The sequence below is a fragment of the Hippocampus zosterae genome, chromosome 2 (genome assembly GCF_025434085.1).
Source record: "Hippocampus zosterae strain Florida chromosome 2, ASM2543408v3, whole genome shotgun sequence".
In the NCBI taxonomy this organism is placed as follows: domain Eukaryota; kingdom Metazoa; phylum Chordata; class Actinopteri; order Syngnathiformes; family Syngnathidae; genus Hippocampus; species Hippocampus zosterae.
The window spans coordinates 29243093-29270872 of record NC_067452.1 but is presented as its reverse complement, the minus strand read 5'-3'; the positions used below and the strand labels follow the sequence as shown (position 1 = coordinate 29270872).

Sequence of the window (27780 nt, the reverse complement as noted above, 5' to 3'; positions counted from 1 at the left end):
CACGTATCTTATATAAGTGAAATATCACAGCACACCGCCAAGCAAAATATGTCACAGAAAGTATACAGTGTTGCCTGAACTCATGTCGTGTCTCAGTTTACTTCCAGATTTATTTCGTGCCGCGCCACAGTGTTAAGATGTAAACAAAAGCAGTAATATGAATGTGTGTATAGTTGGAGTGACCGTGTGAGTCTGAATGCTTTTCTTCTTGTTTAAAAGTGTGCACGTGGAAGGAGCATTTCAACGGCAGTGCATCACATGTAAACTCCTCGAGGGCTGCCACTTTTTTCAAGCCGATTTCAGTCCCAACTTCACGCACTTCACTCTGCGCTGCCTGGGTGAGTGTGAGACGCATAGTCGTCATGGAACCTGCAATGTCAAACACAATAAAAAGTTAGCTGTCCTCTGTTTTGGTCATATTTCAATACAATGCATTATGGATTTATTTTAAACCTTGGTGGGAAATCAGGATAGAAAGAATCCATTCCAGGGTCAAACTGAGAACAGCATGTACATGACATTTCAGTGGCCCTGTGTGTGTAAAAAAAATGATGCTTTGTTCATACGGTAGAATCCATAAAACACAATCGGAACTTTGATAACAACTGATAACCAATGAGGCTGAAGACACAATAAATCCATAAATTCCTGTGTCTATTCTTCTTCACTTCTTCTCTTTAATGACTGAATGGGGCCATTAAAAAGCATTGAGAAAAAGCAAGCAAAACTCAACTAAATTAACTCTATGCTAAGTTGTTGCTCATCTCTAGTTACAGTATATACTGCTGCTAATCTCCAATGTCTTTTGAGATATTTTTTTTTCCTGATCATTTCGGTCACATTCCAATTGTACAACCCAGCAGTTTAACTTAAAAGAGTTGATCTTTTTTTAAATCAAATTTCATCATGGTTTGAAAATGTTTGTCCTCTGAAACATTCTCCAGGTCCAGGAATTCCAAAAGTGACAGTCCATAACTTAAAGGATCCGTCCAGTGAGTTTCACTTTTGCATGAACACAAAAACAAAAACATGCAAAGGTTATGTTATGAGCCACATGAGCAGTGATAAGGAGGGGTTTTGATAATTTTACCAGAATTTTAAGTCGTTTCTGGGTGTTTTAAGAACATGTCAATTTGTCAAAATACAAAACCAAACATAATAGGATAGTTAAGACATCTTTGTCTTGCTGAAATTAGCCCATTTTAAGGGATTCACTCGACCTCGCACAAGCTAGCAACAATATACCACACCCGTACACTGCTGGGCCAATGGCGAGTCCTGCTTTGGTTAAAATGATGATGGGGGGCAGACCTCTGCTACAGCAGCTTCTTTTGTGAAAGCAGAGCCTAGAGTAAAAAAAATAAATAGACAAACAAAAAAAACGTTGACAATTAAAGCATTTTACTTTTGGAGGCAGCACTTCATGTACTACACTGGAAACATCACCAAACCGCACCACTGCGTCTTTTGCCTTTGCCTTTGCCTTTGCCTTTGCCTTTGCCTTTGCCTGAAAGGTAGCAGTTGATCATTCAACAGATAGTAAAATAATAATAATGTGGCTGCAGAGGATGAAAGATGGGATTTAAAAACCTGTTAAAAGCACATCATGTAAAATTTCTATCTACATTTTCTTGTCATGTGGCCTTGCACTGAATTTCCATACTGTAAATGGATGTAGGTCTGATTCTTCAGGATTCTTTTCCATGTTCCAATGAAATAAATATTCTATTATCTTTTGGAGGATACGTTGTCTTGGAGGACAACAGTGCTCTGTCCAAAGCCTTGGAAGACAAGCGCCTTCCTGAGACTCTTTTCAGGACACTTTCAACTGACAACCTTGGTAAGACAGCATTCATAACAATTACAGTATTTGATGACTGATTGTGGGTCTCTTGGCCATTTTCTTACCGCATTTGCTCTTGATGAGGAAATGAGCGTGATTCACTTTGACAATGTATTTAGTCCTGCTTTTGTTTAATTCAAAGTTAAAATCTTGAGTTTAAAATTATGTCCAGCAGCTCCTATATTTTGTGGTTCTACTTCTTCCTTTCATAACTTTGCTGCTGTGAATTGGCAATTTCTCCATTGCGAGACTAATAAAGGTTTTGTTGTCTTATCTTATTCGTCCGTTTTCAATTGCGCTTACCCTGATCGGGTCACATGGGGCTAAAGCCTATCCAAACTGACTGATCAATGACAGTGAGTCACAAGCAATCAATTAATCATTTTAGTGCACAGGTGTCAAGGCCCGGGGGGCCAGATCAGGCCCGTCATGACATTTTATGTGGCCCGCAAAAACAAATAATAGGTGTTAACTCCCATGATTCTTGCTATAATATGTACCAAAATGGCAAGTTGTCACGTGTAATAAACAACGTTGACATTTTGTTCGCCGCATTACACTCGTATGAAGAATAATTGCGCAACAACAAACAACTAGTTGACCTGAGATGAGGTAGTTAGAAATTAATTTCCTCTTGTCTTTCCTTAGATGTTCACCTGAAATTATCTTTGCCTCAAGATTATGAGGTTAACCTACACCCGTTGCTCATTATTGTGTAAGTAAACACATCTGCTGGCATTCTTCCCCTGTTTTGCACCCACCCACGCCCTTCAACTTTTCGGCTTTCAAATGTCTTCTTGCTGATGTCATCATTCAGAGACAGCTCTCCCGGCAGTCAGTCAGTGACGGAGGAGTTTGCTCTTGGCTGGCCTCAGGTCCTCTGTAGCTCACACAATGTGGCATTGGTCTGGATGGATGGCCAGCGCAGGGTGGGACGTGGACCGAAGACCGCTGCCGCAGACTCACGGAAGCTTGGTTCACTTCACATCAAAGATCATTTGGAAGTTGTTGAGTGGGTGCCACACAATAGCAACAGCAAACATAGCAATGATGCCGGTCACACTAACTGAATAAATGGCTACTTTGCAGGTTGTTGATGAAGTTGCCGTATATTGACGATCGCCGCATGGCTCTCTATGGCAAGGTAATTTTTTTGGGTGGGGGGTTTGTTTTAAATAGTTACAGTAGCACTCCAAAATGTTCTGTTTGCACTCAAATTTATTTGGTTTCCGTACAGGCATTTGGTGGACACTTAACACTGAAAATGTTAACTGCAACAGAGAAGCTCTTTCATTGCTCAGCTGCTCTGGCCCCAATAACGGATTTTAGGCTTTACAGTAAGTTATTGTCATTATTACTCTCACGAATATTATTATAATCTAGACTTAACGTATGTACCTATCCTTCCTTCCTAACAACCCATCCACGGGGCCAGTATATTTTTGCAACTTGCCTACCTAACACTCAGTCGACCTATCTACAAACTGATCAGACAATTACCTACAGACTCCCTATAGCAAGGGTGCCCAAACTTTTTGGACCGAAGATCTACTTTTTGATCAACTAACCTCCCGGGATCTACCCTTACCGGCACGCGCACACACACACACACACATGCACGCCCAGATGAGAAACAGCCTGAAACTGAGGCATGCGACGCACTTTTGCAGCCTGTTAACTATCGTAGCTCGCACGTACAGTTTTAAAGTGCTTCCCTGGGCCCTCCAAGATTCCTATCCTTTGCCCGTGCCCTCGGTGAATTGTACATGAAGCAAACTCTGAATGAGAATAATGACGATAAAAGATAGAGTGCAACAGCTCTGATTACAAGCTGCAATTGCAGACTGCTGAGCGCAAACAACTTCCGGTGACGTACTCACGCGCCACCGTAAATTCAAGATTTACCTGCTTTATTTTATTTATTTTTTAGTGTGAAAATGAGACTGAGGATGATTAGGGGTGCAGCGTACATTAACACAAAAATATTACTAACATGTACAAAAACACACAAATGGTTGTTGTTGTTTTTTTCCTCAACACTCCTCGGATCTACTTGGGACCTGTCTTAGATCTACCGGTAGATCAGGATCTACCTAATGGGCACCCCTTCCCTATAGCATCGTTAGCCAGATATTGACGTATATTGTATCATTTCAGGCGCTGCATTCTCCGAGCGGTATCTTGGCTTTCCAACAAAGGAGGAGCATGTTTACTCGGTAAGGTTGAGAAGTCACATTGTTTTGAACTGGGCTGTTCAGGTTAGTTCTATTACAGGGATGGGGTTAGCAAATAAACGTACTGCAATATTGCCAGCCAATATCAGTGCACAACAATTTTTGCCTTTTTATTGGAATCATTCTGTTATCGTATGTGTTGTGACGTTCCCTGTGAGATTTTGTTGTGGGTGAGCCCACAGTATTCTTGCAAAGTACAATTCAAAAAACGTTCGGCTCTATTAATTATTTACACCCAAGAGGCAAGTTTAATTTTGAAATGATACTGTATTATTTTTGGCCTCCAAACGGTAGGTTATGCTATTGTTGAGTTCATTCCAATGTATTTTTGCAGACTGCCTCTCTGCTGGAGGAGGTCGGCAAACTGAAAGATGACAACTTTCTTCTTCTACACGGAACAGCAGATGGTACTGGTTTCTGTCCTTATTGAAATCACGAGCAGTTTGTTATCCTACCCGAATCCTAACAGGCAAAGTGCAATGTGCGTTTGACCACAGCGAGGGTACACTTTCAGCACAGCGCAGAGCTTCTGAGCCGATTGGTGAGGGTGGAGGCCAATTATTCCCTGCAGCTCTATCCAGACGAAGGCCACACATTGCGGGAACCGCGCAGCGTCCAGCATTTCCAGCGCACGGTGGTCAACTACCTTCACAACTGCTTCAAGCACAGCATCCTCTTGGATACTGTTGAGGAGGATGACGAGGAGGAGGAGGATGACTGACTGCCCTCACCTCTGGAAGGATTATCGTAGGTTTTTACGCCTTGGCGGTGAATCTGATGTTAAGTTCAGGAGTGCGGACCAAACACTACCAGCCAAGCAAATCAGCTCCTACAACTTCTGGAAAATGAAGCAGCTACTCAACACCTATTGCACACAATTGTTTCTGATGTTTACTGTCTGCTCGGGACCCCGTTTTGTTTACAAAATATAGTGGGTATAGAAAGTGAACACACCCTTGTGTTGTTTTTGCACCTTTTCACAAAATTTGCCCCACCCACTCCCCCTAGCCCCAAAAAATCATCAGGTCTTAAAAACGAGAGAAAAATGAGTTTCGGATGGCGCTATCTGATGCACAAAAACAACACTGCATCTTTGGAAGAACACCATTCCTCTGGTGATGATACCTTGATTTCTGCAACTAGGCCTTTAGCCACCATGGAACAGTTCCAAATATCTGTCCAGTTTGGAGCAAATCCTTTTGATGTCTGACTGAAAGCTGAAGTAAAACTGTGTGGAGTGACCTGGAGGAGGCATTGCCCTTGCCATCTGTCACATTTGGAGTGCTTTTGGAGTGTGCAATTATTTTCAAGTCGAGACATGCTGTGCTGATCGACTTCCACCAAAAATGGCTGCTGACTATGCATGATTTGTATTCTCTCTCTAATACAGTGGTTCTCAACCTTTTTTCCACCAGGGACAGATTTTTCATGGACCAGAAACCATTCGTTAACACCGCGGTGGGGGTGCAGATGTATAATCCCGATCGGAAAACTAATTGCTGGGGGGCGGGGCTAGTGGAGCCAATATGCTCTCCTACAAAAAAATGGGGTTTTTTTCCTCCAATTTATCTGTGTGGCCCGATGGTTGGAGTTGACTGCTCTAACTGACTTTCTATATCCACTGTATATGTATGATGATGTACACTGATAATTGTGCCAAATGTTTACAGGTTTTAAAGTGTACCTAAAGACTGCATGATGTCAAGTAGATTGCATTTTCTGTGTTTTGTCATCATGGTTTGAAGTATAATACTCCATTCTGAGACAAAGAGACTTTACAGGTTTCATGTTCAGAGTGCAGCAGGACTAAATTTCAAAATGAAGCTCACGTTCTTGAGTCATTTTGCTTCCAGGCTGGTTGGAAAGAATCCACATTCCTTTTAAGGTTAGAGTTATTGTGACAACTATTTTCTTACAGCACTTAAATAGTACAGAGCATATGTACCAAAATACGTCCATCAAATGGACTGCTGTGACAATGTGAATTAATGTATTTAACAATGCACTGGTCAATTACATCAATTCAACAACAAGCCCCGACTCAAAGACCGCAGTGGAAACAGATCACCTTCATGTTTTGATATGCAACCGTAAATGAGTCTCTCTTAATGCATGAGACGTAACTGAATTTACTGGCCAAAGACAGTGGTTCAGCCCATCAAACTAAATGATTGCATGCCCCCGATTTGCCACATCAAGCATTTGTTTTTAAGCAAAGCCTTGACAAATAAAACCTTATTTTACAGCAAAATCGTATTTCTTTGTCGTTTATTTCAATTGTCATTGTGTTTCAAATGAACCATTTGAGTTGATTGGTATGCCCGTCGTGTACCCGCGTTGGAGACTAGGTCAGTAAGTCCCAACCAGTGTGCCGTGAAAGGTCATCAGGTATGCTGCACGAATTTATCCACCGTCACTTATTTGGACGAAAAACTATTTATTGACCAAAAAACAACAACAACAACAAATAGATATCCATCCATCCATTTTCTGAACCACTTTATCATCACAGTGGTCGCGGGGCATGCTGGAGCTTATTCGAGCTGTCAGTCAGGAACGACTGTGGGTTTTCTCAGGGTGCTCCGGTTTCCACCCACATTCCAAAAACATGCATGAGAGGCTGATTGAACACTCCAAATTGTCCCTACGCGTAAGTGTGAGCGCGGATGGTTGTTCATCGCTGTGTGCCCTGCAATTGGCTGGCAACCGGTCCAGGGTGTCCCCCGCCTACTGCCCGAAGACAGCTGGGATAGGCTCCAGCCCGACATGCGACCCTTGTGAGAACAATACGGATCAGAATATGAATGGATAAATTTGGTAAACGTTAACGTTGGTAGTGGCTGTATATTTTTTTTAAACACACGCTTGACTCTGTGTCATCTATATCAGACCAGTCAGGAATTAAGGTAAAGTTCAAGTTTTGACAGTCAAATTTGAATGCAGTTATGTTCGGATGGCGCCATTGATGCCGTCAAATGAGCATAAGTGTAGCGGTTCTCTAGGCAGTTCTCTAACCGGTTCTCTAACCAATCACAGCCCTCAACGCAACACCACGTTTCCGATCCATCGTCCAATCAACATCGATGCTACTTGCGGGCCCGAATCCCTCTCAACCTTCTGTTCTTTAGAGGGGCACCTTCAAGCGGCTCCGAGGTGCACTGCTAGCGGCTTTTCGATCTCCTGGAACACGGCAGACTAACACTTCAACACAGACACGATGTCGTTCCTGACTGTCAGCAGGTTAGCGCCTAAACTCCTCAATTCAAAGGTAAGAAGACGGCGCGTGTCCTCCGTGTTACTTTTATCACAATTCCTTAAACCGTCAAGTTAGCCGGCTAACGGCAAGGTAGCTAACGTTAGCTACGACGGCCACATTGTGGGACAACTGTGGTCGTGCTATGGATTAAATGCTGCATAGTGACTCATCTAACCCCGAACGTTAGATTTGATGTATTAACGCAGTTATCGTTGTTTTCCAATTGCGTAAACAAGTAATAACCATGTCGATGTCTCTTTATGAAAAATCATATCTGGACATGTTTGTTAATTGAATTGTAAGAGCAGACTGAGAAAGGGATTAACAAATCACGTCACTTTTTAAAAGCTGGAATGCTGTCTGAATCTAATTCGTGTTGTAATTTAGATTTTCAGTGTTGTGACACTGAAGAATTCTCCACCATGTTTGACCTTCACTAAAAAAAATGTCCCATTACTTAAACTAGTTCTGTGAGAAAATCCTCAAAATACTTTTTTATTAGTATATTAGAGACTTCTTTCTTGGATTTTCTGCAGTGCGAATTTCCAATATAAAGCCAATCTGTAGTGTTTTACATTTGACGAAGTGTAATGTAGTCGTGGTTTAACTGTACATTACTGTACATTGAGCTTGAATCACTGGAGGTTGTATAATGCATTTGGTCCTGAGATTATCAAGCACATTGCCTGTCCTCACTGATTGCAACCATCTTGCAACCTACTAGTTTACTCCACTTACCTCCACTAAATTACCTCATATCAGGTAAAACTGCATTAAAACCTGCTGGATAGTCTGTATTTATAATGCTGTACAAACTGCAATGGTTATCAGGCTTCATTTCCTAGATAACCTCTGTCACACTCACCTCTTTCCCCTTTCTTGGGTCAGGCTTTGCCCTGTTTGTCTCTTTTTATTGTTGTTCTTGTATAACAAGCCTGTAAGATTGTAAAATCTCAAAAGTGACTGACAGAACACCTGGAGCTACACACGGTTGTTTTTTTTTTTGCAGTTGTAAGTGAACCCGTACTCGGAGAGGAGCTTTCTCAAGGTTGAAAGTAGGATATATTAATGGTGTCCTTCACGCACCGCTTTTTTCCTCTCTGCTCAAAGACCACATATTCATTTATAATTGCATAATTTTTCAAGCAATGCAAATGTATTGAAGGATTTGTCCTCTAAAATAAATTACATACCTGATAAAGATACCTCTGTGGTTTCCCTCATGAAATGAGTAACGGGCGGTTCCAGTCGCCACCTAGTCACATTTGATATCATTACCATAACACACATTGCCCGTGCAGCAGAAATTACATCTGTGATGCTAAAGCGGGGTTTAAAGAGTGAGTGCAGAGAATTCTGAAGTAAAAACAATTGAACATTTCAGCAGTAACCTGAAGAAAAGTGGGAATGGGAAGAGGTAAGGGGGAAAAAATCATTCTCTCATCCACTGACAAGTAAATATTCTCACTGACGGAGTGACAGAAATTTAGTGAAATGTTGGAAAGAAAGCTTTGGGAGATAAACCTAACCCACCAGTGTCAAGGAAGTAATAGATACTGCAAATTAGGAGGTGTGTCACAAAAGTTCCGGGTCTGGTTTTCATGAAGGATATTATTAAATTTGAAACGGGCAAGTCCGGATTCACAGCTGAGCATACTTAATGTTGCACTTGGCTGCCTGTGCTGCAACATGCTGGGCAACTATCTAAGGCAGGGGTGCTCATTAGGTAGATCCTGATCTACTGGTAGATCTAAGACAGGTCCCAAGTAGATCCGAGGAGAAAAAAACCAAACAACCATTTGTGTGTCTTTGTACATGTTAATAATATATATTTTTTGTGTTAATGTACACTGCACCCCAATCATCTTATCAGTCTCATTTTCACCCGAAAATATTTAAAAATAAAATAAAGCAGGTAAATTTTGAATTTATGGTGGCGCGTGATTACGTCACCGGAAGTTGTTAGCTCTCAGCAGTCTGCAATTGCAGCTTGTGATCAGAACTGTTGCGCTCTATCTTTTATCGTAATTATTCTCATTCAGAGTTTGCTTCGTGTACAATTCACCGAGGGCACGGGCAAAGGATAGGAATCTTGGAGGGCCCAGGGAAGCACTTTAAAACTGTACGTGCGAGCTACGATAGTTAACAGGCTGAAAAAGTGCGTCGCATGCCTCAGTTTCAGGCTGTTTCTCATCTGGGCGTGCATGTGTGCACGTGTGCGCGCGCCGGTAAGGGTAGATCCCGGGAGGTTAGTTGATTGAAAAGTAGATCTTTGATCCAAAAAGTTTGAGCACCCCTGATCTAAGGCAAGGATGGGCAACTTAATGATGGAGGCGACCACAATTTTTTATTAGCAGTATTTGACTTCCAAACAAAATGAACAGTATGTCAAAAATGCCATTTTAATTCTGGACAAAATGCATGCTTGCCAGCGAATAGCGAAACTCCACATTTAATCTGTGACTCTTAAAATGTATTACGATTTTTTTTTTTTCTCTTGTGGGTGTAAACTCCAAAAATTCTTCAAAAAATGCTGAGAAACATCCAAGATGCGTTTCCCACAAAAAATGGGGGTTGTGTCCTCCCAAAACACAATTAAAATACAATGGGGGTGGGGAAACTGCAAGCAGATGAATTGAGTATACTGGGGCCCACTTGAGTAGAGGAAATGTGTCTGTAATTTCCCCTCGACTTTACACAGACGCAAGCAATCTTTGTGATTTGGAGAACTGTTCTCTCATTTCTAGACAGCGATAGAGAACATTCGCTATTAGGTGCTAGTAAAAAAGCCCGTCCTTGTGCTCCTCTCAGGAAGTGGGCAATGACTCGCGTTCCATATTTGAGCCCTCCCCGGCCCGTTACATAAGCACCCCTCAGCCGTGTGTGTTGATATAAGATCCTACTTTTTTTGTTTTGGCTGACCCTCATGAGTCATCCCCCCCAACCACTTTGTAGTCAGTCATCATTTCAGTAGAACTAGAACCAAGTGACCCAAACCCTTTAACCCGACTCTCCTCCAGTTGTTCATTTAACTGACGGAGAAGTCAACTTTCAGTGGCATAATGCAGCAGGCCAAAGTTTTTGTACTGCAGTATGAGGGCTGCTGGGAGTGATTCCAAATGCGTTGTGATGCAGATGTAAATCATTGACAATGATCTCAATTGACAATATCGTTTATATTGTCAATTGTTAGATCGTGTGACGCTGCTGGAATAGGAAAAAAAGAAATTGTCAGGAAATGAATGGACATGTGATTCTGTTCACGATGCCCCCCCCCTCACTTTTTTGCGCCCCCCCCCCCCCCACACACACTTTTTTTTGAAGGTATACAGTATCATTCCACCATGGAAAAAGAACTGTTCAAAGTAACCATTAAAGCTCCACCAGTAATGACATTCACGCCCATCAAGAGTGTATGTAAACATTTTGACCACAGCAGTAACTGCAAATGAAAATAGGCCCTCCCACAGGGACACTTGGTCAATGCTTCTATGAAAAGCCAGCTCGGGGAATAAAGATTATTTATTAATGAGAATTGTGGGGAGATTTGTTATTAATTTACATGGCTTATTGATTCTTTTATTGATAGGGTGTGCAGTAAAAGCTCCATGCTTTTTTTTTGTCCTTGATGATGATGAGTACTTTGAACTATCCGTTTTAGATTGTATCAGTTGTTCAGCATTATTTACATGAAGCACTTTGTTTCAGATGTCGTTACTTTAACCTGGTCTCTAAATAAAGATGAGTTCAATCCACAGAGGACGGTTTCATTTGAAACAAAATATTGCTCTCGAAAAATAATTTACTGTTTTAATTGCTTTAGTTTGCTTTTTTTATACCCATTTTCCTCCTTTGACAATGCGTCACAATTGTAACATTGCTTATTTCTTGTCCCACAGAGTGCTACCTACTTCATTACAGCTGCTAGAAACGCCAGCGCTTCTCAAACAGTAAGTCCCTTTGACCTCCACCTCGATTGTCTCAATTAACATCACCAGTGTGGGTGAAGCATCCACTCGTCATTTCTGCCAGCGGGAGCAATCACTTTGGTGTTCTGTGCTACAGTAAAGATCAGTAAATCCTGTGTTGACAACTCTGTGCAAGGCCTGAAATCTGTAGTTTCATTTTTTAAAGCATTAAAATTAGTATTTTTCTGTTTTCTCAAGCAAATATAAATATAACAAATTAAGTGTTTTAGCTGTCGGCTATTTTTTCACTACTTTTTACTGTTGTTTTAAGTTTTTAACCATGGTATTATTATAATTTTTTTTCTTATAAAGTTGTATAAAATAACTGACCTGTTTTGTCTGCCGTTGCTTGTTGCAAACAAAGAAGAAAATTATTTTGCTGGTATGATCAACTGAAAAAGTTGGTCTCACCAATTACTACTACCAGTCCGAAAGTTAATTTAGAGCCCTGGTCAACTATGAGATGGTCGGGTATGTCAGCACAGACCTCCAACTGCCCCAAGCAGTATTCTGCTCAGGAAAATGACATTTTTGTGCTGATTTTGTTTACGATTGGTCTTTTGATCTTATCCCTCATTGTATTTTAGCTGTGTGATATTTTTGGACGAGGAGTTTATTTGTGCCTTCAAGTGTGTTTGGCTTCTTTTCAAATCCAGAATCTGAAGGATGTTCTGTCAGACCTCATCCCAAAAGAACAGAGCAGGATCAAGAGCTTTAAGCAGCAGTATGGCAAAACCAACATCGGGCAGATTACTGTGGACATGGTGAGCAGACCTCTAACTCTCCATCCACTTCATTCTCAAAGTATATCCAATGTTGTTTTTATGTGATGGGGGTAAAAAAACATGACTCCTTACCAGGAAATCTAGAATAGTCACTGATATAATCGTTTTGTAAGAATTATTTCAAGTTCTTTTTGTACTGCAATATGCTTTTCACAGTCCTATGCTTTTTCTGATATGTAAGCCGCAGCCACGTACTCTCCTACTCCCATACATATAAATCAGTATGCAGTGCGGCAAGAAAAGTATTCTACCGGTATGCCCCTATTGTTGTCCTACCAGTGAGACTAAAACTAAGCAAATCACGGAACCAGAAAAATGCTCACAACCCAATCCTGAACCAGCCCCCAAAATTGTAAATCTGCTGATATTACAGATGAAATGAATTACTCGCTCAGTGCTAGCTAATAACTGCAACACAGGGGTGCACGATGCCACACTGACTTTCTTTTTTTTGGGGGGGGGGGGGGGGGCTTGCTCATCTTTTAAAACATTAGAGCGTTTGACAACCTGATGCAATGCACCAGCAAATCGTAGCCAAAGAATGGACTTTGGTATTTGATAAGTACTTGCGCTACTTGCCCGGCGCGTCATGAGTCAAACGTTCACACAGGTACTGGCAAGAGATACTGTATTGCGAAACAGTCATTTGTTTGTATGACAGGGAGTGGTTTCAAGTGTTGTACAAGTATAACGGGTGAAGAGCAATAGCAGATTGGTCCATTTTTGTTACCCGTGGCGCTTGCTCATTCAATTCACCACATATAAAGTATTTAAGCATGCAGATATATAATCTGCCAAATGGAAATATTTCATTTCAAGATCTAACCCACACACTTGCACCAGCCGCCATGCCGGCAGATGTGTTGTCAAAATGTTGTGGTGGAGGGCGAGGAATACTTTGAGCAGTTTTGAGGGTATGAAAAAGACCTAATGTGTTCGGTTGGCACGTTACTTAAATGCATAGCACATTCTTTTATTGTTTAAATTGTTCGTTGGTACCCTTCTGATGAATGATAGATATATAACCTGCCTCACCGACAATATCATCGAACAACCAAGAGAACCCCCCCCCCCCCCCCCCCTTTGGAGGTGGAGTGCAACTGAAAGACATTTGTATATTTATTTATTTTTAACATGCACTTGTGTTTTCATCTCCAGGTGTATGGGGGGATGAGGGGGATGAAGGGTCTGGTATATGAGACCTCTGTGCTGGATCCTGATGAGGTCAGTGGTGACCGCTCCCGTTTTGGCATACCTTTCCTGAATACTGCACCAGGCGCTTATAAATAAAATGTATTATTATTATTATTATTACACCCATGTTCAAAGAAAACTCATTGGTTTTCGTCACTGTTTTTTCAGTGATGCTTTTATCTTGGTATTTATTTGAAATGTGTTTTCAACCATACAAGAACTCAATCATGGACCAAAATTCCGTTTTTTTTCTCATGATTCTGCCTGGTTCAAAAAAAACAAAAGATTGATACATTGCTATATACACAGATAAATTGATGCCTTGATAGATAAATTCGATTCATGGTTCGATTAATACCCTGAGGGAAATTGGATTGCCACAGTAGCAGGATTCACAATTATATGAATAAAAGACAAAACAATAAGAAAACAAATATACGTAAATTTTCTTGCTCGCTTGACTTTTTCTGTTTCTATACAGGGCATCCGCTTCAGAGGCTATAGCATCCCTGAATGTCAGAAGTTATTGCCCAAAGCTGAAGGAGGTGAGGAGCCGCTGCCTGAAGGCCTCTTCTGGCTGCTGGTCACAGGACAGGTGCCCACTGAGGAGCAGGTGAGAGTTGGGGTGGAGCATTGGAGCCACAGAAAACTATTCTATGTTCTACTTTATTCATTTTAGTTTCCCAGGAAGAGATGGGAGATTGTCAGAATCTAAACATTGCCCATTTCGGAGCAGTTGAAATCTTTTTGATGGGCCTACAGATCACTAAACAATAGACAAATGGACTGCGCACTAAAAATGCAGTGTAAAAGTGCAGTGTAAAAATGCACATTAGGGACACGGTGTACAGTGCGTGACTACAAACGGTTGTAAAACAACATAAAAACGTAGTTGTAAACATAAAGTCGCTGTGCAACATCTTTAAATTATTCATTCATTCATTCATCTTCCGTACAGCTTGATCCTCACTAGGATCGCGGGGGGTGCTGGAGCCCATCCCTGCCATCTCCGGGCAGTAGGCGGGGGACACCCTGAATCAGTTGCCAGCCAATCGCAGGGCACACAGAGACGAACAACCATCCACACCCACACTCACACCTTGGGAAAATTTAGAGCGTCCAGTCAGCCTGCCATGCATATTTTTGGAATGTGGGAGGAAACCGGAGCACCCGGAGAAAACCCACGCAGGCCCGGGGAGAACATGCAAACTCCACACAGGGAGGCCGGAGCTGGAATCGAACCCGGTACCTCTGCACTGTGAAGCCGACGTGCTAACCACTGGGCTACCGGGCCGCCCATCTTGAAATTATTTATGACTGAAATCGGTCTGACAAATTTTTTGACAAATTGCTGGAGAAAAAATTCATTTTATTGCCGGTACGGACAAGGCAGACTGATAAGCCTGTTTCCACACACGCTGGGAGAGAAAAACCATCTTGACAGTCCATGTCAGTCAAGTTATATGTAAGACTGATGTGCCTAAAATGTGTGTGTAACCACATACACTCCTGTTTGGCAGGTGAACTGGGTATCAAAAGAGTGGGCAAAGAGGGCGGCACTCCCGTCACACGTCGTCACCATGTTGGACAACTTCCCCACGAATCTGCACCCCATGTCGCAATTCAGCGCTGCCATTACGGCCCTTAACAGTGAGAGCAGCTTCGCACGAGCCTACTCTGAGGGTGTGCACAAGTCCAAGTACTGGGAGGTGAGTTGTAACACTTGCATTGGCATTAAGCCTGTTCATGTGTCCTGTTTTAAATTAATGTTTAAACATCTTTGTACAAAGGAGAAGGCTCTTGGTCTCTCTCTCTCCCTCTCGTAACGTGTAAGCACAATTTCCCCTTCACAGACAAATGAAAATAAAATAGTAACACAATGAATTAATGCCATTGTACAATTAAAGTTAGTTATTAATGTAGTTTTCCATCCATGGAAAAACACTGCATGGGTTCACCCTTATCCCCAAACAAGTTGCCTAAAACACAGTTTGCATGTGTACAGAAGACAAAAATACAGTGAACCACCACTATTTGCAACAGATAGGCACCGAGCATTGCCACAAGTAGTGAAAATCCAAATAACTGACGCCTTCCCTAAAAAGGTTTGTAATTGCATATAGATAAAACTTGATGGTGGTAAAACACTTAAAATCTCGACGATAAGAAAGCATCAACTCTATGCATTGAGCATCTATAGTCATTTCATCCATGTTACATAAAGCACGATACTCAAGCAAGAGTCAAGTTAGTCAACACAAAGAATCTACCTTGAGGCTCATCGATAAGTGTTAGCTAGCATACTAGCCTGAATAACACACTAGCAGAAACTGATGTGACATCACTTGCAATGAGTCTTTCAAAAACCCTCTCACCCTTTCTCAGTATGTCTATGAAGACTCCATGGACCTGATCGCCAAGCTGCCGTGCATTGCGGCCAAGATCTACCGTAACCTCTACCGTGAAGGCAGCAGCATCGGAGCCATCGACTCCAACTTGGACTGGTCTCATAATTTTACCAACATGCTGGGTTACAGCAACGCCCAGTTCACCGAGCTCATGAGACTCTACCTCACTATTCACAGGTAAGATACACACTGCCCTTGGGTCAAGGATGTCCTATATTTGCCAGAACGAAATGAGGAAAATAAAGTAAATGCTTTTCAATGAACTCCACGTCCAGTTAGAACATTTCAGGCGCTTTAAGTTAAAGTAACAAAGCATTTAAGGTGCAGCAACTCTGTTCATGAACTCCACAAGTAAATTATACACGTCTACAACACGTTACCTTTTTTTTATTTATTTTTTTTTTAAATTGGTCAAACTTTGTGTGATCATTTAGAATTGGCTTTGTGTGTTGTTGATACTTAACAGCTGCAAGTCTTCCATTGCCTATCGGTTGGATTTGATCCAGAATCATTTTCCATTCAAGATGATTTAAATGTTTTCATTCAAAATCTTTATATATCAAAGCATGTTTGGTTTGATTAAAACTAAACCAAATACCAGCTTCGGGGAACCCCCCCCCCCCCCATCCCCAAAAAGCTGCATATTTTTGAATAATATCACTGTCATGCTTTTTTTGTGTAAGCGGAAGGTAAAAACAAAAGGAAATCTCTTTTTTTGTGGGATGCGAGTTGGGTAAAGGGATTTGCCCCAATCCTACTTAGAGTAATTTGAATTGATCTATACTGCATGTCTAAGAGAAGCTAAAGTTTGTGTCATGTGACAGTGACCATGAAGGAGGCAATGTCAGTGCGCACACCAGCCACTTGGTGGGCAGCGCCCTGTCAGACCCCTACTTGTCCTTCAGCGCCGCCATGAACGGCCTGGCTGGTCCTCTTCACGGCCTGGCAAACCAGGTTGGTCATTGGCGGACGTATACACAGCCAGACAATCTATTTAAATTCATGGTTTGTTTGTGCTGACATGTCTTCTGCTTTTCTTTGTCTCCCAGGAGGTGCTAGTGTGGCTGACCGCGCTGCAGAAGGAGCTCGGGGGGGAGGTCTCAGATGAGAAGATGAGGGATTACATCTGGAACACGCTCAAGTCCGGAAGGGTGAATACCACCACTTCTTTCCATGGAATAGAAAGTAAATGATAGACAGCTTCAGGGGCTGGTTTTACACCAGCACACAAATGGTTTATACTAGTGTCACAATTAAGAGTTGTTGAGCAAGTTTTGATTATTTGTTTGTAATCCTACTGTATTGACAGTGCGACTGCTGTGAAAAAACAAATGAATCCAAAACAGTAGTGGACTAACACTTTGTACTGCAGAGTAACAACGAAATTGAATGAGCATTGTGACAGCTGGGAACAAATCCAAAGTCCCTAAAACTAAAACTTGCAGATGTAGTCGTCAATAACATTGGATCCAATCCTTGTGTCAGGTGGTGCCAGGCTACGGTCACGCCGTCCTGAGGAAGACGGACCCTCGGTACACCTGCCAGCGCGAGTTTGCCCTGAAGCACCTGCCCACCGACCCCATGTTCAAGATGGTGGCTCAGCTGTACAAGATTGTCCCCAATGTGCTGCTGGAGCAGGGCAAGGCCAAAAACCCTTGGCCCAACGTGGACGCCCACAGTGGCGTTCTGCTGCAGGTGAGTCTTAACCTCGCCACAGCGGTTGTCTCAATTGATGGCTTTATGGCGGGTTTAACAGAAGCAAGATGGCACCTATGTTAAAAGGACAAAAGACAATAATGTTTTGGGGGTGGCTGGGCTAGAACGGATTAATGGAATTTCACTTCATTTCAACGTTTCAAGATTGAATTGCTGTAAAAGTAATAGTAGTAGTCGGGCTTAAACCCAATGATCAAAACAAACCATGAATAAGACGTCACAGCGGACACTGGTGCTGATGTCACGCATCTCATTATCTGATGGCTGTATGCCATGTCACTGTAAATTTTGCTGGGTTCTATGTTACAGGCGTTTCTATGCCAAATCGTATGCAACCGCTCTGATATGGCAGTTTTTCAGGATTTCTTGGTTCAAGAGGCTTTGCAAATTTCTGTGGTTATAGATGTTTGTCTGGTGAGCTGCTGCTCAGAGAAACAAACAAGTTGGTTACCTGGTGACTGGAAACATTATCGTTACGGACGTGGCCTGTCTTGACATAACTTTGAGATCAGATTCTGGGTAAACAATGTTCTAGTTTACAACATATGGCAAGACTAATTCAACTGAGAGACTAACTGGATATGATGCTGTATTGCTTTGCAACAGTGTTCAAGATGGCTTTGCAAAAGTATTTTAGATGCATTCAAAGTACGAATTCCGTCATTTGCAGGGAAGTACGTTGCTCCCTAAAGATGATTTTGTATTCTTTAAAGAAGGACCAACGATACACAAAAAGAGCATCTTACACAGTAGTTGTTCAAAATATTTCAGCTTGTCTTTGAGATCTGTAAAAGTCACTCATACCTCATTAACATCACTAAATATGGACTGTGGTCACACTATTTAGCTAGACAGATATCAATCAAACTTTATATCAGAATGTACAGAGATCAACGTGTTGTCATGAATTTTTCATAGCAGTGGACCCTCACCATTTGTGGGGAATCATTGACCCTCACCCCCAAACCTCCCACTAAAAGGGGTTTGTAATATTGATAAATGCCACAAGATAGCAGCAAGCACTTGAAACTGATTTGATCTTGAAACACCAACACCGCCATGTATGTGGCGTGTACCGAAACAAAATAGGAGGGCTTCACTGTACTGTTTCTGGATGTAGTTGGCATACGTTTTAGCAGTAAATGTTTACTCATCAATTTCGGGATGTTGGTTAACGGCACACCTGATTTCTCATGGCACACCGGTTGGGAATCACGGCCGTAGTGGCCACTATTTGGAACAAATGCATATTTGTGTAGTTTAGATTGCAGTAAAAGAGAGAGAGAAAAAAATCGTCATTACGGCAAATGTGGGTCCGTGCGATCAAATCTAACTGCACCCCTGCACGTCCCTGTCCGCAGTACTACGGAATGACGGAGATGAACTACTACACGGTGCTGTTCGGCGTGTCGCGGGCTCTCGGCGTGCTGGCCCAACTCGTGTGGAGTCGAGCCCTGGGCTTCCCGCTGGAGCGCCCCAAGTCCATGAGCACGGATGGACTCATGTCTCTGGTGGGCTCCAAGTCGGGTTGATCCCGACCGCGTGAGGGGTTTTAGTGGTGGGGAAAAGGTGCAAAAGTGACGGATTACGATGAGTTGACTACCCCCTGACCTACCCTGGTCCATCCCTGGAATTCCACCGGATTTGGAGAGACAATTTACTTTTAATTTCATTACACACAAAAAGACTCTCATCCCACCACTGCTAGTTGTCCTGTTACCTCCTCAGGAGGTGAAACCTCCACCCATAAGAGACTCCCACCTGTTTTAGTTTTTTTTTGTTTGTTTGTTTTTTTAGTTTTTAAGCTACCCTACAAATCCTCTACGAATTAAGGGTCACACTTAAAGGGAATTGTGGGAGTGAACTGCACTTCCTCTGTATTTGTTTCAGCGGGTAAGGCCACGTCCCCCATCAATCAGCTGACAAGTCACTTTGATTTTTCCTATGCATCCCCGCCGCTCTCCTGCCTTTGGCAACGTTTCACTCCCATTTATGAGCACTCCAGTTTTCACCATTCTCACCGTGATCAAGCAGTTCATAAAACACAAAACAGAAAACAAAAGCCGCTTTCAACATAAAACTTTCTTTTTGTTGTTTTTAGTGCTGGCCAGTCTTCCCTCTATGATCAAAATAACCGGCCCGTCTTTGTTTCAGCCCGGCGCTAGTTTAACCCGGTGACTGACACAGTGGGGCAAGCGTATTGACGCGTAAGAGCAAGCTTGAATCCTAGGTGGGCTTCGTCCTTGTAATTGTTTGTTGCTTTTTTTAATGGTTTTGGTTTTGGTTTTTGCCCACGTGAGAGCTTTATCAATATGGATTGCTTCAACACCAGCGTTTGATTGATTGGATCTCATCCTTTGAAACCAGAGGCCCCAACTCGCCACCGCTCGCTCACTTGCTTGATTGTGTCCCTTCTTCCTGAGCTTGCTGGTGTTATGGTTGGGTTATGTGGTTTTATTTATACTTTGTGTACATAGGTTATATATATATGTATATGTATAAGTTCTGCTCATAACAGCCACACCGAGTACCAACTGTCAAAGGTCAGTCTATCGGGTAGAAACCGCAGCTATCTTGTACATACATGTTTGTGTCTTCTTTTTTTCTCCCCCAGGGTGTTTTCAAGCTTGTTCTTGAGCTCCGTTGCCAAGACAGCCTGCCCATCTGTGGCATTGTCAACACTCCATTTTTGTCACTCAGAATCTTTTTTTTTTTTGGCTTTATTTGTGCTCCTCCTGTCTGTCGTCTTGTGGCATTATTTTGATCGTAGAGGAGGATGTATGTGATAAATGAGAATGAAATGTAAGGTGGGTTCATCAGATATGCTTCAGGGGGCTGGATGGGTCGGACAGGGCAAGAAATAGTGGAAAACAACTCTTTAAAAAAAAATACAGTAAAAATAAAGGTTTTTATTAACGATGCCTAGTCTTTTTTTTCGGGGGGATATGTTGGCACACAGTCACACCTATTGACCTTAATACCAGTTTTTTAATGTTATTAAAATAGTTTGTTATTTGACAGTTTTTTCAAATTAGTGAAGCTTACGAAAAATAACGTGAATTCTATCCACATTTTGAGAGGGATAAAAACCGAATAATTGCTGAGTTTCCGGCCTTTAGCAGGCAATTATCACCTGATCGACTACGTATTAGTGACTTGTTGCCTTCATTGACTCACTGAAATAAGTTTTTCGTTGAATTTACTCACTTTTATTTTATGTGATTGCACTTAAAAATGGATCTGGATGCAGATTTTATTATCAAGTAGAATATACAGGTACATCTCCATAAATGTTTCTTTATCAGAGATTTGTTTTGTGTGTGCAACCAAGAAAAATACCTATCCCCACCATAAAGAATTGTGAGTATGCCCATCCTTACAACAAAGTAATGTGAATTTTCCCATCCGTGCGGTTAAGTATAGTGAATGTGCCCATCTCATCAACGTCTTGAGTTGATGTCTTTTTAACGATCTGAGTTGTGCATCATGGGGCTAAATGGCACTATGGCCTTCCTAAGTCACATGAGCCCTCCTTTCTGTATTTGCTAGGATATTAATAACCGGACTGCATGTCGTCACCCACATTTGCTTTCCCTAAAAAAATGACAAGGAAGCTGTCTGCAATTGGCAGGATGTACCCCACCTTTCATCAAAAATCAGCAAGGATCGGCTCCAGCTCGCTTGCAACCCTAATAAAGACAATCACTTCTGGATGTCGCATCATGACGGCAGACATACTTTCAGGGTGCAAAAGGTGGTGCTGTTGTCTGATTGCACCAAGGCACAGTGAAAAAAGGGTAAATGGCTTGAATGATCAACTCAAGCGTTCTCATCTACTTCAGTTTGAATGTGTGACGTGTCACTTGAAAATTAGATAAGCGTCTGTACAAGAAGGAATTCACACTTGAACAGATATTTTGGTTCAACATTAGACATGGTGCAACTTGAGACGGTTACAATTTTTGAGGAAATGGCTAATTGACTTTTCTGTTACTCAGATGAATAAGCTGCATGCACTGAAAATAAGGAACTTTTATTTATATATACAGTAACACCTCCAGAGGTACACTTCGGCCTTTGTACAACATAAGGACAACACATTAATGTACAATTACTTCAAATGTTTTCCTGCCTTGCAAGTGTTTTCCCTGCAGATTAAAAAAAAAAAAGCTTGACAATATTAAATCATCAGTGCAGCAAAGCAACACTAAGTCTTCAACTCCAGCACTTCCAAATTATAACAATAGGTTGTTTTTCTTGCACGGGCCAAGAAGGTGAGGTAAACCAAAAATAGAATTCATAGACCCTTGGTAACAATATTCAGTTAAATCTTTGTACGTCTTACAATCAATGTGTGAGCAGCACACACACAACTTACACCTAATGCATAGATGTGCAGAAATAAGAAAAACATGATTTATTTCATAGCCCAACAGTATGTGCTTGTCATGCATTGATGTGCCACATAACATTGGAAATCTGAAATAATTGGACTTGTACACTGTAAATACAAGTGTACATAAATAGTGGACTGCGGTTCACTCTTTCACCTCAAGTAGGCGTTTACATCTTTCATTGCTTTTCTAATCTTTACATGAAGGAACTCATATGGGGAAAATAATGAAGCATTGTGACACATTCACATTCAAGCCTCTCAACTGCTGATTCCGCTTGTTCAGATTGTTTTTCTCCAATTTCGCCTATTACCGGTAGTTTATTTTCAATGATTTTTTTTAGGTCCCACAAGAATAAATGCATGCTATGATAATGAACTAAGATGTAATCTCACATCACCCTTGAATGAATAATTTATGGCGTGAATCTTCCTGAGATGATTAAAAGAAGAAAAAAAAAAAGCTAAAGCACTGGCGACCAGACTCAAAGCATGTGGTGGAAGTAACACTGCTGGGCTACCAAATCTGTGCACACGCATGCAAATCTCACACATGACAGCCGGCAAGTTCAAAGTGCGGAAAGAAAACCTCTAAAGGTGGAACCCTTTAATAAAACCTGTTTACACTCTCTTATTGTCCCAAACATGGCACATTATATGCGCTGCCTCCATCAAAAAATAAAAAATACCTAAGTCATAAATTAATGTAAGTGTTTAGCACCAAGCTCAATATAATGCAGCAAATCACACAGACTACTCAGAAAAGTTTGAGACATTGGGGGAATTTTTCAGCATGAATCTAAAATGTACGAAAAAAATCGTAAAAGCTAAACTGAGTGTCGACGGTGACATCGGGAAGTCACAAAACGGAGACTGGAAGAATCGCCAAAAGGCATATATAAGTGGCTGTCCCTGGAAATAAAAATAAATATGGAAATATGAATTTTGCTTGCTGTTCAAAACAGCCAGTTGTAGAAAAAAATGACTGAATGACTAAAGCATTGGATAAGTAAATTTAAAAGTTATGAAAAGGTTGAATGAACCAAGTTCATTTTGGAGCATTTCAGGTTCTTCCTGGAATTTCAGCTAATATTCCAAACTTTTTGTGAGTAGTGTGTCAAAAGATTTAAAAGTGAAGCATGTGGGGTTGGTTTTTCAAAGTCACGGTGAAACATTGGACTTGCTCCCCTTCAAAATCCCATTCAGGATTGGTTGCCTTTAACTCATTCAGTACCAGCCAATTCTGGACCAAGTCTGAAAAGACGTTTAAAAACGTCTTTGGGAGTGAATGAGTTGAGAGAGAAAAAAGGGAAAAAAACTATAAAAATAAAAACCTATTCTTTGATGGTGTATTTGATACATAGTTTTGCACATGAACTCGCTGGACTACGTCCCTCAGGAAAGGTAGACGGGGGAGCACGGGGAGGCGGGCGGGGAGACTTAAGCAGCAGCTTCATGCAGGGTGGGCGTTTTGCGGACGGACATCACGTTTGATGGACCTCGTGGAACATGAGCTCTCGCGGGATACGAGTCTCTGGGCCGTAGAGCTTGCAGGCGCGGCGCTCGAAGGCGGCCACGTTCTGCTTGACCACCTCGTCGAAAAACACGGTGGCCAGCTGCGAGTGTAGCAGGGAACGGAACTCAAAGGATATCTGGAGAGGCAGAGAGGGGAGGGGGACGCTCACGTAAAATGACAAAATGGGCATGGTGGACATCACAGAGAAATGGCGGAGGGGGGCTTACGGAAAAGTCAACAGTGCAGGTGCGAGGGTAGCCGGGAATGCCGGGACTGAAACGCCAAATAGTCTCCAGGTGGTTGAACAGCTTTCCGTCCGTGCACACGGCCTGAAGGTAATGAGCGGCAGGAGAATAATGCAACTCAGGTTATTTGTTATCGAAAACCTTTAAAACGATTTTGAAAAATAGTGTACCATATTCTTGGGACTTATAAGTTGCATTTTTTTTCCATTGGTTGGTCCTGCGACTAATATTCAGGTGCGACTTTTATACATTAAAATGTAGCTTGGACAAGCTCATGCATTCATTTTCTGATCCGCTTTATCCTCACAAGGGTAGCTTGGACAATCATACATGCCATATTAAACTAAAAAGGAAAACTCTTCCATAATGGAAAACTTTCCATTAGTTCGAAGCGGAAGTTTCCAATCCAACCGGAACTTGTTCACTGCGATCAACATGATTAATGGAGCAGAGATTTTGAGTGCAAGTCTGAGCTCTTTTTAATATGTAGTCAGTTGCGCCTCAGAATAAGTCGCAGGACCAGCCAAACATACCAAAAAAGAAAAAAAAAGTGTGACTTTGAATGAGAGCCCCACCCGCCCTTAAATCACAACCATTTGCAATTTGAAAATGGCATTCTACTAAATCGCAATGCACATTTGAATTCCATTCACGTTCAGCGCTACAAATAACTCCACCTGAAACTGAAATAAAACCAGTCTTGCTGGGAACTCACTTTGACCAGGTGAGGCCGCACACAGCTGATCATGGACGTGTAGCGCTCGACGACGGGCGGGAAGCCCACCTCCAGCTGGGCCTTGCAGTGGCCCGCCCGCTTGGCCACGGTCTGAGACTTCTTGCACCACGGAACGAACAGCTTGTAGTCATCGACATTGGCCACCACTTCGTACATCTCCAGCATGGAGTACCTGCCGGAAGAGGCCACGCGCTCAGCAAGGCGTGTGGGAGGGGGACGAGCGCCCGCCTCAGCACAGGTGATCCCGCATAGCTAAGCGCTCCCCCTCCTTTCATTAATTAGGCTCACCCAGCAGTTACATTCCCAAGAATCATTTAATATTTATTGCATTCATTTACATGTAGGTGGTCTTCTCCACAAAATGTGTGAGTTACAATTTTGTTACCCGAGTATCCTGCGTTCCGAGTACTCCTTCCTCTTGTTGGTGAGGCTGATGAAGTTCCTGCTCTGGGGAACACTCGCCATGGCGTCCCAGTCGTGAAGGCACAGCACTTTGGGAGATCTGGTCATCAAAATGCCACATGAGGACAAATGTCTGCGAGGGGACAAAAGACATCCTGTGAGTGTGGAAAAGAAAGCAGGTGTCCACGGGTAAATTCCGGCCTCTCAGAGTGACAATGGGACACACAAAGTTGGCACGCTCTTGCTGGCATTTTCTCATTTGATATGTGATAACTGCTCCGGCAACATGTGATGTTGGAATGTGGCTTCTGGTAGCTCACCGCGACAAGCCAAGATGGGACTAGAAATATCTCTGCCAACTCTGTCCTCAATGACACAGGTGTTTCGAAAAAGGCTTTTGGCTTTTCAGTTACACACAAACCACCTTTCAGTCAAATGACTTCATGGTAAAATCCCACTCGGCTTGTTTTGCTCCTTATTTTTTTGATTTGTTCTTAATGCATGTCTTTAAATTACAATGGAAGACATACAAACACATTCATTTGGTAGAAGAACGGCAGGCCCTCTAAACCAGTGGTCCTCAACCACCAGTCCGAGGACTCGTTCCGGGCGTCGGCCTGTTTGTGACCGGGCCGCGCAGAGACAGACCAGTGAGCTGTGAGCAAATTTGCTTCATCAAATGTGGCGGAAATGTGCGTGACTCTAGCCAATCGAAATTCCCCTTCTAACTTTGGTTTACTAGTTGAAATAAACAGAATCCACCAGTAAATGAAAGAAGAAGTAAATAGAATGCAATCAAGGAACAAATTAACCAAACGTACAACTAAATGTGCAGCTGCTGGCTAGCATTGACTTCCGAAGATGAAACTACTTTGACAAGAGCAGTTCCTCCTCTGTAGGTATCGCCAGAGCGACGTGGGCGAGGCAGCTGTTGTGCCTGCTATGTCGTCAAAAACAAGGCGATGCCAGAAACCTATTGAATCATTCCAACAAGTACCAAAAATGCAAGTCGAGTTGAACAGCCCGTCCACGTAAACATTAACAGTGTAGTCGTTACTAACTAGCCAGCAGCCACCGGATGGAAGCTGCGATCAGTCGTGTCACCTTTTGATCAGTCTCATTTGCAAGTGGCAATAATGCTAACTCCGTATGTAGGATCATAACTTCAGTCGGATTTTTTTTATTGTTTAAAGCCGTTGGTAATGAAGACTGGTTCTGTGATGCATGCATTCAGAAATGTATTATGAATAATGAAAAGTACTTTGCACATATGCATTTATTTTATTTTCCTCCTAGTTGTGACGTTTTAGATTCAAACTTCGCCTTTGGCCTTCTGGTGTGTAATTCCCGTGGCATTCCCTTGCTTGAATGGCTTTTTTGACGTCACAACTTAAATTAGTTGTTCGCGCGCCTCGTAACCTCGAAACCGAGGACGCCGTGTACTATTGACTCATAGTAACCGGCGTTATATTGTAATTCAAGCTGACAGTCACACTATGATTGTCGGTGTTTTTTTTTTTTTACCTGATATTTTGTCGCGTGCACATTCGGGGCACCGCTGGGCGGCAAGACCGAGGAGAGCCCACGACGGCAACCTGGAGATAGTCGCTAAAAGTCCGCACACCCATGGGCAACCTCCGGGCGGTGGTCGCGGCTGCCATCAAAACAGCCACCCGGTGTCAAAATGACAACACCTGTGTGGAGCACACTAAGTAGGCCGGAAAAAAAGACGGGGGCTAGGGCCCGCTTTTCAAACACGTAGAGGTAAGACGTGTCGCTCGCCAAATGAAGCATTCGATGACTAGCTGGCGACGTAACGAGTCCAAGTGATGCTAGCTATGTGCGAGCTAACATTAGCCAGCTAGTGAGGTATCGTAATAGTCCGAAGTAGCGCGACATAAAGCCAAAACATCACTCGCACTCTCACATCGTCCCTGGTCATCGACTACGGCGGAATTGTCGGCTCTATTTATTTCGCTCGTTTGGTGCCAAATTCTAGTCAGCTCCAGACGACCTTCTGCCACTCACAAAACGCCGGTGGGACAAACGGCTTGTTCTGCTTGTCAGTTCAAACCGGCGGATTGGACTAAATGCTGCTCCCTAGTGTGGCGGAGGATCGCGGCGGAAAAGCCTGGACGGGATTTGTTTCGGGAAAGGACATAACGACTCAAATAAAATCACGACTATCTCATCTCACTTTTCCTCACTGAAATTAATATAAATGTAATGAATACCTTCCAGCCCCACAAACAACAAGAACGACAACAACAAAAGCACCCCATCGTCTGTTTTTAAAATAAGAAAAATAGCACTCTGTAGTGTTATACTTTATTAAAACATACAACAATAACACAGTTAGAGATTTAAACGCGTTTGCACCATGATTTCATACTTTAACACAATAAACATGCGCCTTCTGGTGCCTTGGCCACCAGGGGGAAGTATAACGATACTCATGTAGCCTGTACTACCGAGTCAAATTCCTTGTGTGTTCTACATACTTGGCCAATAAAGATGATTCTGATTCTCATACATAGTACAGTCGAGGTATATTTGATGACCCAAATGAGACCATTACCAACACTTAACTGTGCCAGAGAAAGCGAAAAATAATACAGAATTTACTGATAATCTGTACCTCCAGTTTACTAAACTGTACTGTACCCTCATTTCTCAAGAATCAATCTTCTCTTTTATTTCTTTACTATTCACTTTATTTACATCTTAGCACAAAGAGACATTAAACAGCATCTATGAGAGGTGCAGCGATTAATCAACAACTAATGGATTATCAAATTAATTAATTAATTTTTGTTGATCAATCGATCAATTGTTTGGCTATGTTGTTAAAGTTAGTATTGCCAAAATCCTCCGATTTTCAGCCTTTCAACTGTAAATATATTCTCTGATTTCTGTAGTGTTCAATGAAACCAGACTGATTAGCTTGATCTTTTTTTTTTTTCAAAATAAGACATTTGCTTTCTCTTTTACTTTGGAAAACAATGATCAGCATTTTTGCCTATTTTCTGAATATGTTACAGAACAAACCAGTCAATGACCCCTTTCGTGTTTGCCTACACAATC

At 42.2% G+C, this 27780-nt stretch overlaps 3 protein-coding genes and 1 long non-coding RNA gene across 8 annotated transcripts in view; 2 read left to right on the top strand and 2 right to left on the bottom strand.

Annotated features, from left to right (window-relative positions):
* The window catches only part of LOC127596662 (inactive dipeptidyl peptidase 10), a 40159-nt gene extending 33829 nt beyond the window's left edge, over positions 1–6330 (top strand). For all 4 annotated transcript variants that reach the window (XM_052059438.1, XM_052059437.1, XM_052059436.1 and 1 more), the window contains 10 exons: positions 220–338; positions 945–992; positions 1742–1840; positions 2492–2558; positions 2661–2855; positions 2933–2987; positions 3081–3180; positions 4001–4059; positions 4412–4484; positions 4575–6330. In XM_052059438.1, the coding sequence (XP_051915398.1) occupies positions 220–338; positions 945–992; positions 1742–1840; positions 2492–2558; positions 2661–2855; positions 2933–2987; positions 3081–3180; positions 4001–4059; positions 4412–4484; positions 4575–4798 (1039 nt within the window). In that variant the 3' untranslated portion in view covers positions 4799–6330. The remainder of the gene's footprint in view (positions 1–219; positions 339–944; positions 993–1741; positions 1841–2491; positions 2559–2660; positions 2856–2932; positions 2988–3080; positions 3181–4000; positions 4060–4411; positions 4485–4574) is intronic.
* LOC127596750 (uncharacterized) lies at positions 91–8851 on the bottom strand. The gene is made up of 3 exons (XR_007961534.1): positions 8527–8851; positions 1251–1346; positions 91–369 (listed from the first exon to the last, which is right to left on the bottom strand). It is a non-coding gene; the product is annotated as an uncharacterized LOC127596750 (long non-coding RNA).
* cs (citrate synthase) lies at positions 7177–20321 on the top strand. The gene is made up of 11 exons (XM_052059494.1): positions 7177–7345; positions 11233–11283; positions 11958–12065; positions 13245–13310; positions 13762–13893; positions 14801–14989; positions 15666–15865; positions 16513–16642; positions 16738–16839; positions 17174–17383; positions 18766–20321. Exons 1-11 carry the CDS (start codon positions 7295–7297, stop codon positions 18934–18936), a joined length of 1410 nt encoding a protein of 469 aa, XP_051915454.1. The 5' UTR covers positions 7177–7294; the 3' UTR covers positions 18937–20321.
* Positions 20322–21418: 1097 nt separating this feature from the next.
* coq10a (coenzyme Q10A) lies at positions 21419–27061 on the bottom strand. Of its 2 annotated transcripts, XR_007961529.1 has the most exons (6): positions 26221–27061; positions 24680–24829; positions 24274–24466; positions 23541–23642; positions 23117–23449; positions 21419–23040 (listed from the first exon to the last, which is right to left on the bottom strand). XR_007961529.1 is itself a non-coding variant. In XM_052059554.1 (5 exons), the coding sequence occupies exons 1-5, from the start codon at positions 26355–26357 to the stop codon at positions 23282–23284; spliced, it is 750 nt and encodes a 249-aa protein (XP_051915514.1). In that variant the 5' UTR covers positions 26358–27061; the 3' UTR covers positions 21419–23281. The 2 variants fall into 2 exon arrangements, 1 of the variants encoding a protein (XP_051915514.1); XM_052059554.1 differs by having other exon boundaries at positions 21419–23449.
* Between the last annotated feature and the right edge of the window lie 719 nt (positions 27062–27780).